The sequence below is a fragment of the Acyrthosiphon pisum genome, chromosome A1 (genome assembly GCF_005508785.2).
Source record: "Acyrthosiphon pisum isolate AL4f chromosome A1, pea_aphid_22Mar2018_4r6ur, whole genome shotgun sequence".
Classification (NCBI taxonomy): domain Eukaryota; kingdom Metazoa; phylum Arthropoda; class Insecta; order Hemiptera; family Aphididae; genus Acyrthosiphon; species Acyrthosiphon pisum.
This window is the reverse complement of record NC_042494.1, coordinates 167,310,500-167,325,308: the sequence shown is the minus strand read 5'-3', so window position 1 is coordinate 167,325,308 and position 14,809 is coordinate 167,310,500. Positions and strand designations below refer to the sequence as shown.

Here is a 14,809-nt window from a genome sequence, read left to right as displayed (position 1 = left end):
ATCCATTATACAGTGACCCACTTGTAACCTACTGTACAGTAGAGCGACATCCACTTACCCACCTTTTTTAAAATATAATTATGAAGGTTAAATATACTACAACTATATAATATCAAAAGATTTATTTGATAAGAAATTTATATGATAAATTATAAAATTTTCGCCAAAAAAAATGTTCATGAAAATTTACATCACTAGTCAAAACGATTATAACGTCGTTGTAAATTGTATAATTGTAATTTGTATAAATGTGTTTGTGTTTTGTTTTTATAGGTGACGACAGTTTCAAAAATGGTGATTCGTGCAGATCAGCAGAATGGTGTCCTCGATTTATCAGGGAGCACGTTCTCTCTCCGACGATCTGTGGTGTGTCCTCCACGAAAAGCATGTACCCGGTGGCTTGGAAACCCAAATACTTTTTGTTCTCTGCCGTCCTATACGTATGCAGTTTAGACATAGTACTGGGTAAGCGAAACGTTGTTATTTGTTATAATATTGGTGGTAGATAAGTACCGTAGCATTTAGATTTTCTTTGATCAGGGAAAATACAGCAGTGAAAATTATTATACTATAGACGTGTTGAAAATTGCAATTATAATGGGTACCACTATTTTAATAATATATTATAATATATTATGTATAATACATTTCTTATAATTATTGTTATGATTTTCATCGCTAATTTATAAATACAATGCACATTCACCTAGGAGGGCCGTTTGTATAATATATCAACACCGTACATCGGTATATGGTGGTTTACGGCGTACGGTAAAAAAGAAAAACTGTTTAAAATATTTTCTGTAAAGTAGATGACACATCCGTAGGTGCTTATGCGGATGAAAATCGGAGGCGCCAGGTTTTGAAAATGTCATGGGGCGTCATTATTGTATAAACACAGTTACAGTTTTACCTAAGTATTTTTATTTTCCTTAGATTGTGCGACAATTGGGTACTTAAGCATAGTTATTTGTTGTTTTGTATGTTATACCTAGTAGTATACATATTTTGTATGTTCACATTGCCTTATTTTTTTTCTACGCGGTAATTACACCATGTTCAAACGGGAATGTCCCATTCAAAGCACACTGATTTTACACTGATTTCGTTTTCCACCTATTTGTCACTCACACATAAAATATTTACCGTACCTATAGCATTTTACAGGGAGATTTTACAATGTTACAATAATGTTTGTCCACGAATTCTCCACTTACACAAAATATTTATCGTATTTTATAACTACAGGGTGATGATTACAAGAGTCATACAGGAGTCTCGATATTTTGTATTCTAATTATTTATTATATCCTGTAAGTTGAATTAATATTATATTATTTTTATTCATTTCTATGGTGATAAACAAAGCGTCAGAAATTAAAATCCCATTTTCAGCGGTTTGTTCGTAATTTGTTGGTGGTTTTTCTCGTAGCATTAAATAATTATTGAGAAAATCGAAAAATGGCCTCTTTATAGTACCATCTTGATCCAATTTGCTAAAATATAAGGTACTATATGACGCAAGCATTCACTAAGTGCAGTGCCACGGCCCACGGTCTTTCAGAAAGTTCAACTATTCGTCCAAGAATAAAGTTATAAAAATATAATTAATAACAATTTGTTAGCCCATCAACCACACACTTTAAATTGAATATGTACTTATATATATAATTATAATTACAATTTAAAATAATTTTGTTCATCTAATTATTTAGTGCAAAAAAAGTCACTGTGCCGTGAAAATGTCTTGAGTACCACGGTGTGCCGTGTTTAATAAAAGTTTGAAAACCACTGCTCTAGACAGTTGCCTGTCCAGAGAGAGGAGCCATCCGTGGTCGAGAGTCAACCGACGCCGCGTAGTCCGCTTGGCCACTCCGTCCCCCTATAATATTATAATACATTATATCACACATAACAAAGAAACTAAATGATAAAACTACGCCTATAATAGGCTGTTATAGTGGGTAAAGTGGGTATTTTATATGACGAAAAATTCTACGGAGGGTATGTTTGTTGTGGTAGAAAATTGAATTGAAAAATTGTTGATTTCTGATGGTTTTAGACGGTTCAATGTAGGTTTTGTTTCCATTATTGCAGGTGGCATGTGTTGGGGATCGATGGGTAAAAATGGCCTTTGCAAGAACTTGTTGGCTGAACGCTTTTCGAAAGAAGAGTGCTGCAAGTTGGGTGGCAGTTCCGTTTCCACTTCCTGGAGCTCAACTGACTTGGATCCCGGGGCGCTGTTTTTCTGGACCGTCTTGGGCGACGGCGTGCCGTGCGCAAAGTGCAAAGGTAATTAAATAAGCCATACATTTAATTTTTTAACTTTTTTTCATATTATTATATGAGCATTAGCTACAAGTTATTTGTTTTATTTAGGTTAACATTGTACTGATATTAGAACCATTAATACATACCAAATCGTACGATTACATAAATACTAAATAATAAGTTTATTAATTTATTATTGTTATTGCACTTTACACGTGTAGCAGTGTTATAATAATATATTATGTGAGTAGTAATGTACTGTAGTAGTGACGTACCTATCTAGCTATTGGTCGTTTATTAACATTATTTATCCGTGTATAATGTTATTCAATATAATGTGGGCCGTGGGCCCTTAAATTTTGTACCGTACGTCCGTACGACAGTCGAGAATATTATACACTCTGAATGTATAAATATTATGTATTATAGTTATTTAGAAATAATTGGAGATCTTAACTAAAAATAAAAAAACGATCAATAATTACATTCCGAAATGTAAAATATTCATTTTATCAGATTTTTTCAAAAATGTCATAATATCATAGTAATATTATAAGTACAGTATATTATTATACATTTATACTATAGTGAATAGTTACTTATTAGTTATTACACTCATTTCTATGCTCAGGCTGTCTATATTTTAAGGGAACTGATGTCGGTTTTCCAAATTTTCCGCAATTCTATAAAAATTGAAAATGTTATTTCATATTTTAGTTGCCACCTTAATAATTATAATACTTTTCCACTAATCTACTGAACGGTATCTATTTAGAGGGGAAGGGGTTCATACGATGTAATCAACAAAAAAATGGCTTCACAGGAATAAGCCTTGTAGAATTGTCAGATTTTGATGACCATTTTTTTTAAATAGTGAATCCGCATTGAACTCCATTATTAAATTCTGAGTGGAGAGACAAATGTATTAATTTGAAAATGATGTGTGTTTATTAAAAATTAGTATAAAAAATAAAAATAAGTATACTATTATAATATATCTATGATACTACCACGGTTTGTTGTTGATGTATAACGCGTTACCTGATGGATATTGTGATATGATTAATTTGGAATTTATTATTAATACCTATTATAGGTCAATTTTTTTTTAATACTATATAGATAAGTATACCTACCTATAATAGGTATGTCTAATACCTAGATTGACAAACCGTCTCCGCTCAGAATCGTTTTTCTTATACAGTGATATTATATCATTGAATTCAAATTTAATACTATCCATTATACAGTGATCCACTTGTAACCTACTGTACAGCAGAGAGACATCCACTTACCCACCTTTTTTTTTTATGAATGTCAATACAATTTTATTTTTGGATAAAAAAACTTGACAATTTAATACAAGGTTCCTAATATATATTGTTACAATGACATTTGAAAAATATTAAAAATCCATAGTTACAATTTCTTTTTATAAGTTCAAATCTTGACAAAATACGTAATAATCATGAAAATGTGAAAATTATTTTGAGTTAGAAATTTATAACATTTTTTTTATTTTTAAATCTAAGATTTAAAAATGTAATACAAGATTCTTCATAAGTTTGTCTACCCTTATCAAAAAAAAAAAACGTCGAAGTTCGAATTTTTACAATATTGGATATTCACTCGATTTCTCAAGTAGCTCAAAATCGTTTTTCGTATACAATGATATTATTTCATTGAAATAAAATTCAATACCATCCATTTTACAGTAACCTACTTGTAACTTACAGTAGAGCAACATCCACTTACCAATCTTTTTTTTATTTTATTTAAAATAATAGTATAATTTAATGTTGAAATTAAAATATTGACAAACGGAGTTCAATGCGGTTTGTAGAACAATAATATAACCCTCTATTAATGAAATAATAATTTTCAATTTCGATTTATTCTATACCAAATAGGATCATTGTTCTCGTAAACCGTATTTTTGTGGACAAAATTACATTTTCAACAGGCGTTTTAACAGAAATTTGTTTTTGGGCTGGATACAACTTAATTTATTTGATTGTGATAGTGATTTAAAATTAAAACTCACTCCACTTTTACACTTTGCCTAGGATCATGCACGGACGTGGAATGCGTTACTGGCAAGAAGTGCGTTATGCACTCAGGCTCACCAAAGTGCATTTGTTCACCCAACTGTAAGCAACACGACGGATTGAAGGTCAAGGGTCCAGTGTGCGGTACGGACGGCGTTTCATACAAGTCGCACTGCAGACTGAAAAAGAGATCGTGTCGTACCAAAGACCAATCGTTGTTAGTTGACTACCACGGCCTGTGTCAGAGTAAGTACTCGGAACAAAAATAAAATACAGGCATCTGAATTTACTATTTTACCATGTAAAAGATATTTAAATATTTTGTGACCTTCTTTAATGCAAGAATGTAAGTGTCAGTAGTCTTGTTCAGGAGTTGGCTAAATACGACAGGAACATGGTTATTTTGTACCTTAATAAAAATAGAAAATAATTGGTAAAATTACTTAGGAACACTTTTGAATGTTCTGTCGACAAATAACGTAGTGGCTTTCTTGAGTTATTCCAAGGTCTGTGTGCATGTAAATGTAATTAATAATTACATTTACATGCACAAAAGGTAAATATATGTTTAAAAATATTTAAAATATATAGGTATCATTATTCATTATTAATTATAATTTATAATTTTTTTTTTATAACAGAACAATCGCAGAATAAATGAGTACCACAAGTCGTTTACCACAATAATTCCGATGTAATATTATTCAATTTTTTTTTTCGCATATTTTAGTATTTTTAGTGCATTATTAATTATAATTTATAATTTTTTTTTTATAACAGAACAATCGCAGAATAATTATTGTTATTATTAATTATTGTTTACCACAATAATTCCGATGTAATATTATTCAATTTTTTTTTTTAATAATAATAATAATTTTTTTTTTCGCATATTTTAGTATTTTTAGTGCATATTTAAGCGCTTATATGAATATTTTTAAGAGCATATTATTGCGCTTATAATAACCTTTTTTAGAGCTATAAGTTATGAGCCCTGGTAATTATATTGTTGACGGAATCATTGTTATAAATAAAGTTTTCTCCGAGATAAGTTATTAACGAATATTCACTGACACTTTTTGGAGTTCTTCAAGAATAGAAGGTAACTTGGGATTGAGGCTAGTTTTTCATATATTTTTCTGTCAGTTCTTGTACTTATATCGTCGACCCTGAGTGTGCGAAGCAACAGATAAAATCGTTTTAGGAGCATGACAGCATGAAAACACTCGGACAATGGATCGTCTGACGAAAGATCTTTCAAAATCAAATGATTGCTATATGTAAAACACCTGGCAAGTACAGAAGTCCAAATAACGCTTTTATTTCGTCTCTTGTTGTATAAAGGCAATCTCTTTCCCGTTGGTAATTAGTACGAATCTTATTCAAATAAATATTAGTAAATTTTACTATTTCCTCAATGACTATATCCGGAAAAAATTACTTCCAACAATCAATAATAGATTTTGTGATTTCGTGCCATTCTTTTTACATCGGGTAAATGTAACACTAAATTACGTCAACGTGTACGAATATTACTAGGAGTAAAACTTTCTTAACGCCATGTTTTCACTTTATCTCTACCTATGTAAATAGTAACTGGAATCGTCTCGTATGAGAGGACCTCTGGACCGTGATCTTGATAAAACTCAGTTTTAAAAACTGAGGCGTCTTTTATTCTCGATGAAGATCGATTTATGCTTACCTCAACAGTCAACAGTCAACATTTGTATCGGACAAATTCGGACTCATAATGAATTTCGGTGAATGTACAATCACAATCCTGATCAGCGTCAGTGTCATAATAAATCTTGTTCTTCAGTTCCATTTAACCAATTACACACATTTTTCATTGGCCATTATGACGCGAAATAATAAAAATGCATACAATAATAGTCGCATATAAGTGCGGAACTGACAACTTAAAACAATTGCCATTTAAACACAAGACTATGGATTGGGTTATTTTATTTATAGACAAAATTTCAGACGTAGTTTTCAACGAATTAAAAATTAAATCCAGTTGTAGCTAAACTAGTAAAAAAATGAGCGCCGCACTCATACGCGCGATTTCTGACGGGTTAAGATTTAACATCTCTGTAAATAGGTTTAATTTTAAACACTGATCATAACTATTCTACAGGTTCATGCAATAAAGTCACCTGCCCGGAAGGCAAATACTGTCTACAGGACCAGAACCTGATGCCGCACTGCGTCAAGTGTGTAACTGTCTGTCCTCCAGGCATGTCATCGTCCGGCCAGGTGTGTGGGTCCGATGGCAGGACGTACCAAAGCGCGTGTCATCTGCGCGAAGCCGCCTGCCACGCAGGCAACGCCATACCGATAGCGTACAAGGGGCTTTGCAAGGGTGAGTATCAAAACTAAATCATAATAATATACCAAAATATAAGGTATTGAGTTGTAGATAATAATATTATAATATAGGAATATTAAGTTACACGATTGGTTTTCAAAATGTTCCGTTACAAAACCTGTTGCAGTTGGTACTAGATACTGCAGGTCTTGTGTTATGCTTTATGCAACATTGCAATGCCGTCGATCATTTCGTAACACGGTACTTGAGGAGGGTGCATAAATTTGGTTTGATCGACTCTGTTAATCCCCGGTAATCTCTGAATTTGCTTGATTGATAATCGACATTTTTTAAGGGTTTTGGGTTTGCGAACTGGTTGTTTTCGGTTTGGTTTCGCCTACTGCTATATAATATTATAGGTTTCGGTAAATAAACATTGCCCGCCGTAGCGCAATTATATTATTATTATATTATTTTACATTGGACATTGGTCAAAATAGATGTTTAGCTAGGACGTATATGGTCGCCGTCGACTGCAAACGACACAAAATACGAACCGTTCGCGTTTCGCCGTTAATTGTTCACATTGACCTTTCCGCTTTTCCATTAAGCTTAGTTGAATATGGTACACTCATCTCATGTTTTATTCCAAATTTATCCAATATGGCTTTAACTTAGTATTTTTATATTCCGGATCACAATTATTTCTTAAAGTAATTACTGAAATATTCTACTGATTTTTAATGTATTTAAAAATAGGTAGTTAACATTTTTTTTTCACTTCCTATTTTTGGCTCATAATATACACATATGTGTAACTATTACTAACTAGAATAATCATACTTAAAATTTAAATATAACAAAATACCGTTTATCTCCAAGTGAGTTCCCCTCTATGAGACCACAATACCATATACATCATTAAGAATTATTTGACCTGGTTTGATAGTTTTAGTATTACTTAATTCTGTGTTGTTTATCATTAATGACTTAATATTTTTGTTTAAACTTCTAAATCGATTTGTTTTTGTCCTGAGCTATTACATTTTTAAATTTGTTGTTCCTTAATTTAGACTAGGTCATCGATTATTACTACATTCTATCTAACAAATAAAAAACAAATTATGCATCATCCGCTCCTATAAATAGAATGATGTCTGTCGCTATGATGATCAACAAATTGATTTTTTTAATTTTAATTATATTTCTGTAAGGTCTTTCATATATATTTAAGAAAAAAATTGAATTAGATTCACTTCCTTCTGTGATTGAATTTTATTTTTATTTTTATACTACATTTCTTATTGTACCACATTAATAATCTTTTGTAATTGGATTCTTACCCGTAAATTAATAAATGTATTAATTATAATAATAATAATTATCACAAAAAAGTCGGTTTTTCATTTCTGTAAATGGAATCCACATATTATGTTTCAAGTAGCTTCGAACATATTGGACATTCTGATGACTTAACATTACATGCCACAGATAATATGCATATTATTATAATATAGCCCACTTATTACTTAATGTATGAAGTGTGCATCCTGCATCTTCCCGACATAATCGTATTTATATAACTATACACGTATCATGCGTCCAGTGGCTTGGCGAAGGGGGCGACTGTCACTGATTTTCTCAAGGGGCTGCATCGGTGGGTGGTGAATTGTCAATATGTGATAATTTAGTATTAACTACAGTATATTAGTAATAGTATATTAGGAATAACTAAGACAGTTAGTTACGATTAATAAATGACACTATGTCAGTTAATACCTATTTATCGGGTTGTTGGAGCTTGCAGGGTATGTGAAATATTAGACTAGTTTTTGAACTGACTAGCCTTGATGCTGGATGCGTGTACTTAATAATAAATAAAATACGTATAAAATCACTTACACGTTTATATAGAATCTGCCACATGCGCTACGGTGAGGTGCAATAGCGGTCAGAAATGTCTAGTCGATAAAAAGACCGGACGTCCGAGGTGCGTGACGTGCAACATGTCGTGCCCCAAACCTGTACCTTCGGAAAAGCTCAAGCAAACGGGCGGAAAGGTGTGTGGTAGCAACGACAAGACGTACCATTCTTGGTGTCAGATGTTCATGGACGCGTGTGCCACGGGTGTAGTGATCGAGACCAAGGCGTCAGGACCATGCCCAGACGGCAAAATTGGTAAGTTCTCGATTTATTTTTCTCCAAAATGCCCGTATACAGTATATTATCTCTATATATAAAAAATTATAAGAAAACTTACTGATTGACTGATTGGCTGACTGATCCACCAACAGCCCAAACTACTGGTCGGATATGCTTGAAATTTGGCATACAGATAACTGTTATGACGTAGGCATCCGCTAAGAAAGGATTTTTTGAAAATTCAACCACCAAAAGGGAAAATAGGGAGTTGTAAGAATACAATAGTGGCTCCATTTCGGTAATAATTTATTGTACAGGTGGACGATTCATTGTAGGTCGAATCGTGATCGCTAGCACTGGGTCCTCTGGACGAGTGCTGGTGCTTGACCACGTCGGAGTTTGATGCTTGGATCGCTTCTAATATTGATGTAGTTCGCTGGGCTTTGGATTATTCAATGGTCTTCGAGCCTTCTAGTCTCGTGAATGTGTCTGGTAAATATAAAGTGTTCCGTACCGACTAATAAACCATGGGTGTGCCGCTGTGCATATCCGTGCTTACAGTCGGTAAGGATTACGTTGCCATTTGGTCAGATTTTGGGTTACGGTTATGGGGAGGGTGTCGTTGACTCGTCATGGTCTTCCCGGGTGGTGGTTAACCCTCCCGATTGTATGGTAGACTCTCCTTATTTTTAAAACTAGTAAACTCTCCCGATGGTAAACTCCCCCGGGTCAATACTATGTTTACCTGAAGGAAATGTGTAATGGTCGTTGACGAGGCAGGTCTCGAGCCAGAACGCATCTGAACGGGTTGGGTCCAGCCGGAGAAAGCATGAACACGTCGAGGTCACCAATTTGACGAGAGGCACATAAGTTTGACCGGCCGGCGTCTGTTAGGACATTCGGTCTGGTGTTCGGGCCTCGTTATATTATATCACGGTGATATGCGGCTGTCGTGACTGGGTAAGACTGAGCGATGCACTTCGCGGTTTAGTCGTTACCCGTTGGTACTCGGAGCCAGTTGAGGCAAACAACTAGAGTGCGCTCGTGCGCGGGTGCTTTATGTGCATCGCACGGTTTAAGATAGACAAGTATCTAAAGTTTAAGACTTAAACCGTGCTGCATCGTCACAAATACTATATTACTATAATAAAAAAAAATCACGAAAATGTGCAAATTATTTTGAGTTAGAAATTCATAAAAAATATTCTTTTTAAATCTAAGATTCAGATAATATATGAATCCTGATATATTGTTAAAATAGCAGTTGAAAAATATTAAAAATACATAGGCACAATGTTGTAGTCAAAAATGTATAAAATGTTCAACGTTTATACCTAAGGATTGAAAATTTAAAGTAAGGTTCCACTTAAGAGGACGTGTCACGAAAAATTTACGCGTGCAACGACCGAGAGGATGCGCTGTTCAGTGTTTTGACGATCCGCAAGCGCGCGGCGTTTAAGTCACGCCTACTATTCGCAATTCGCAACCGGCCGACCGCGACGGCGGCGACGAGTGCTTGTACGGGAGCGCCGTTTATTTGTCTATGAACGTTCGTCCGGTACGATTCGTGTTATTGTAAAATTCATTATACATAAATACCGCCGTAATATTTTCAATACCCTCGCGTACCTATGAACTACCGATTATAAATTAAGATACTGCTTACCTAAATTTATGTCCCAATATATAAATCGTAGAAACTATATTGTCTATATTATAACAAAACTTGAATTGTAGTTATTGAATCATTACTTATTTAAATACAATACTTATAGTCTAATAAATGGTAAATAAAATAAATACAGTGCAATTAAATTAATATTAATTTTCCGTGCTTTATCTTTTACGTTCAACTGTTAATGTTATATTAAAATATGATAATACGTAATTACAAATATTTTTTTTAAATTAATATGTTGGTAGTAGGTATACGGTATACCTATATACCCAATATAGTAATATAATAATTATAATATATTCGTAACGATAATGATAATGCTCTAAAATCTTTATTTCTCATTCTGTAATTTTTGGAGATTGAGTACTTTCACTGCCTAAAAATAACTAATTTAAAATGTATAGGTTTATAATATAATGTTAACAAATTGTAACATAAATTAAGCAAAAAATTATTTATATAAATAACTGTTAGTTTAAAATTACTATACAAACTACTATATAAGTATTACACTATTCAATGAATTACATGAATTTATTTTTGTGTCCATCATCACGGTTTGGGGCAGTAAAACTGCTTCGATTTTCTTCAACAGTATCTTGTTCCATGGGAACGTGAATCTAGTTGGTGCATTTAGGAAGTAAAATTTTAAAATTCTCGATAGTTTTCAAAAGCGCCGGGAAAAACAGCATAAAAATTAAGGAAAAATTAGAATTTTTACGCTAAATCGGTTTTTGACAAAATCGATTTTGGTTTTTGGTGTGATTTTAAAACAAATATACTTACATGGAAATTTCACTGGTTGTTTATATTCGCATTTTCTATACACGATACAATTTTCAAAATATTTTGATTTGTTTTGAACCGTTTAAGAACATTTTCAGTTTCCAATTTTATTAGATTCTGAGCAGAGCGATGAATATATTGATTTTACAGTGATGTGTTTTTTTTTATTTTATTTTAATTTTTTTATGTTTGCGTCTGTTATCACCTTTTCGATAGTAAAAATGCTTAGATTTTCTTAAACGGTATTCTTTTCTGATAGGAAAAGTGAATTCTAGTTGATACTTTCTAAGATGTTTTTTAAAGTGCCGTGAAAAACAAAAGAAAAATTAAGGAAAAACTTGGATTTTTACGCAAAATCTGTTTTCGAGAAAATAGATTTTGATTTTTGGTGTAACTCTAATCAAATAACCGTAGGTAAATGCAATTTTGACTAGTTTAATATAGCTACTAATTGTATATACTAGCACTTTCAATAGACCATTCCATTTTCAAAATATTTTGATTTATTTTGAGCTGTTTACGGATATTGTCAGTTTTCAATTTTTTTATCAAAAAAATTTCAAGATGTTCAACTGTACAAACATTAAAAAAAAATATTAGCACAGAACGGCGTGAATTACAGTTTGTCAACAAAAATTCTAGCCAGACAGATTAACTCGTAAACAAGTCAATAACTCCGATTTATGGCTAATTCATCATTATTGTACGCCGTTCTGTGCTAATATTTTTTTTTAATGTTTGTATAGTTGAACATCTTGAAATTTTTTTGAATAAGATATTTTTTCAAGTTGAGGCACATAATTTGGGTATTGATTTCACTTCTTTATTAAGCCCCAAATTCTATTATTTCAACCGTGGCCCTTTTTGGCACAGAACTTTGAGATTGATTTCACATCTTTATTAACACCAAAGTTCTATCTTTTCTCCCAATCTCTTCAACTTACGCACAGAAAGCCTTTTTTACTTCTCCGAAGTAGTTTTTTTGAGGATTTCAATTATTTTTCCGAAGCACGTTTTACTGTGATATACTGAGGATTATATGTATATATTATATTTATGGATTACATTTTTTCTAATCATTATTTTTATTTGTGAATAATAATTCTATAAAAATGTTATTATTACGTCATTGAGTATATCAGAGTGCTGAACATTACGACCTTTGGCCGTAAAAGTTTGTAAAAATTATCTATTATGAATGAGTTTTGTTTAACTGTACAATATTGGGATTCCACAAAAATGTAAACAAGTAAACAAGTCGACAATTCCGATTTATGGCTAATTTTATTAATTCATCATTATTGTAGCTCGTGCAGGTTCTACATTAACTTTTAATTTATAAATTATCAAATAAATATTAACTATTTTCTTCGGGTTCAACAGCAATGACCCAAGTCGAAACGTAACAGAGATATACTTAAATCAAAAAAAGGGGGGGATAATTTTTGATATTTTATGCACGTAGTCACCCACATCCCATAGCTGTTTACAAAATACGGCTACGACGACCCCCGGCTAAGTTATGCTTGGCTAAACAAAATTTGAGGGGGGGGGGGTCAAAAGTACTCCGACTATGGGGGGACCATTTAGAGGGTCTTGAAACATAATTTTTGGTGGTAAAACGGGGTACCCAAGTCGAAACGCGACAGAGATATACTTAAATCAAAAAACGGGGGGTGGGGTTATTTTTGATATGTTATGCACGTGGTCACCCAAAACCCATAAATGCTTACAAAATACGGCTACGACGATCTCCGGCTAAGTTATGCTTGGCTAAACAAAATTTGAGGGGGGGTCAAAAGTACCCAGTTTACGAGGGGACTATTTATAGGGTCTCGAAACAGAATTTTTGGTGGTAAAACGGGGGACCCAAGTTGAAACGCGGCGGAGATAAACTTAAATCAAAAATACACAGAGTTGTATAAAATGAGAGGACGGACTAGCTAGCTGTTGTTGTGGGTGAGGTTCGCGGTACGGTAGCGGCCGGCGCGGCGTTGGAAGCGGAAGTTTGGGCGGCCGCATCTCGACGGACGAAACTGCAGTTTTTAGCTCTGTCTCTCTCGCACTCTGCATTCAACCAACGCGTGCGAGTGAGAGGTCCGAGCGCCGAAACGAAACTTAATGTATAATAATCGGTGTTACTTATGCACAGAAAGGAGTCTCTAGCCTCGACTCTTCGATCAAATTGTTATTATTATTATTATCTGTATTCATTTTGATTATATAAATGATCACACGATAGTATCTTACTATTATTAATCATTGTTATTTATCACAAAACGCTTAAATATTATTATTATGTAGGTACCTACATTTCATAAATTATAATACTTGTTATTCGCTTCATCCATAAGTCAACCTACATATTATTAACAGGCACAAATCATCGGACTGACCACTCACCCAGTAGGAGTTTGTCGGTACAACAATAATTATAACAATACTATTTCTTTCTAGAACATGGCGAAAACTAGCTTAGAAAGGGTGAAGGCATATCGGGAGCGTCAGATCTGACACACACCATTTTTTTCGAGAACCGGAGGGGGGACTGCATTAGCATTACGTCCCCTCCAGCTCCCTTCATTTATTGTTACAAATAACATTACACATATAATTACAACAATGGTCAACATTAATTACGCTCCCACGACCTATTACGACCTAACGGCATGACGAAGATAATTTAACTGTTCACAATCAAAGTCCAGTTCTCAATAGTGAAGAACTAACAATTAACATTTTTCAATAATTATAGAAAAAAAAATGTGATTTTGAATTTTGATTGCTTCTTATTAATTAATACCTATACGAAAAACATATTTTATAAGCTTATTTTACATTTTGATGAAGGCATTATACTATACATTATAATATACGATAGTTGCGTATTTTGGTAGTTTATACTTTTTTAAGAACTTACCGGGATTTTAAGTTTCTTACTCCTAGTTCGGTTCACCTAATATTATGACAAATTGAATTTATTATTTTTTTTTTTTTTTTTCAGAATTATTCAACAGCAATTGAAATTACATCAACGCGTCCAACGTACATATATAGAAATATTATAAATACTAGTGTTTCTACAACTTAAATTAGGTTATTGAATAGATGTAAGTTAACTTAACAAATATTTATAGTTTATGTGATGCCAATGGTGTGTCAAAACTCAAATTAAGTTATTTAGATAATATACAAGACACAAATGTTTATTATTATTTTGTTTTTTATTATTGTTCGATAATTAAATGGACTGTATTATTACTATAAACTTGTAAGTGTTTTATTGTATTATGTTTTTCAACTTTTTACGTTTATTATCAACCATGATTAGGAGAGCAAAACAAAATAAATAACGTTTAGAAAAGAATATGAGAAATAGAAACTACAGATGTGTATTATAATTAATATAGACGTAATATAATATATATTATAGGTATACCTATAATATAATATATATTATAGGTATACCTATAATATAATATATATTATAGGTATACCCAGTGGCGTCATTTCAGTTTTTAATAGAGGGGGGCAAAGGTTTTGACCCGTCCCGAATGGGTAAAAAAAAACCAC

At 32.8% G+C, this 14,809-nt stretch overlaps 1 protein-coding gene across 1 annotated transcript; it reads left to right on the top strand.

The window, feature by feature from the left end:
• Positions 1–277: 277 nt before the first annotated feature.
• Positions 278–14,613, top strand: LOC100573594 (follistatin-A). The gene is made up of 6 exons (XM_029488805.1): positions 278–465; positions 2,098–2,292; positions 4,338–4,565; positions 6,460–6,684; positions 8,545–8,808; positions 14,241–14,613. The coding sequence occupies exons 1-6, from the start codon at positions 387–389 to the stop codon at positions 14,258–14,260; spliced, it is 1,011 nt and encodes a 336-aa protein (XP_029344665.1). The 5' UTR covers positions 278–386; the 3' UTR covers positions 14,261–14,613.
• The last annotated feature ends 196 nt before the right edge of the window (positions 14,614–14,809 follow it).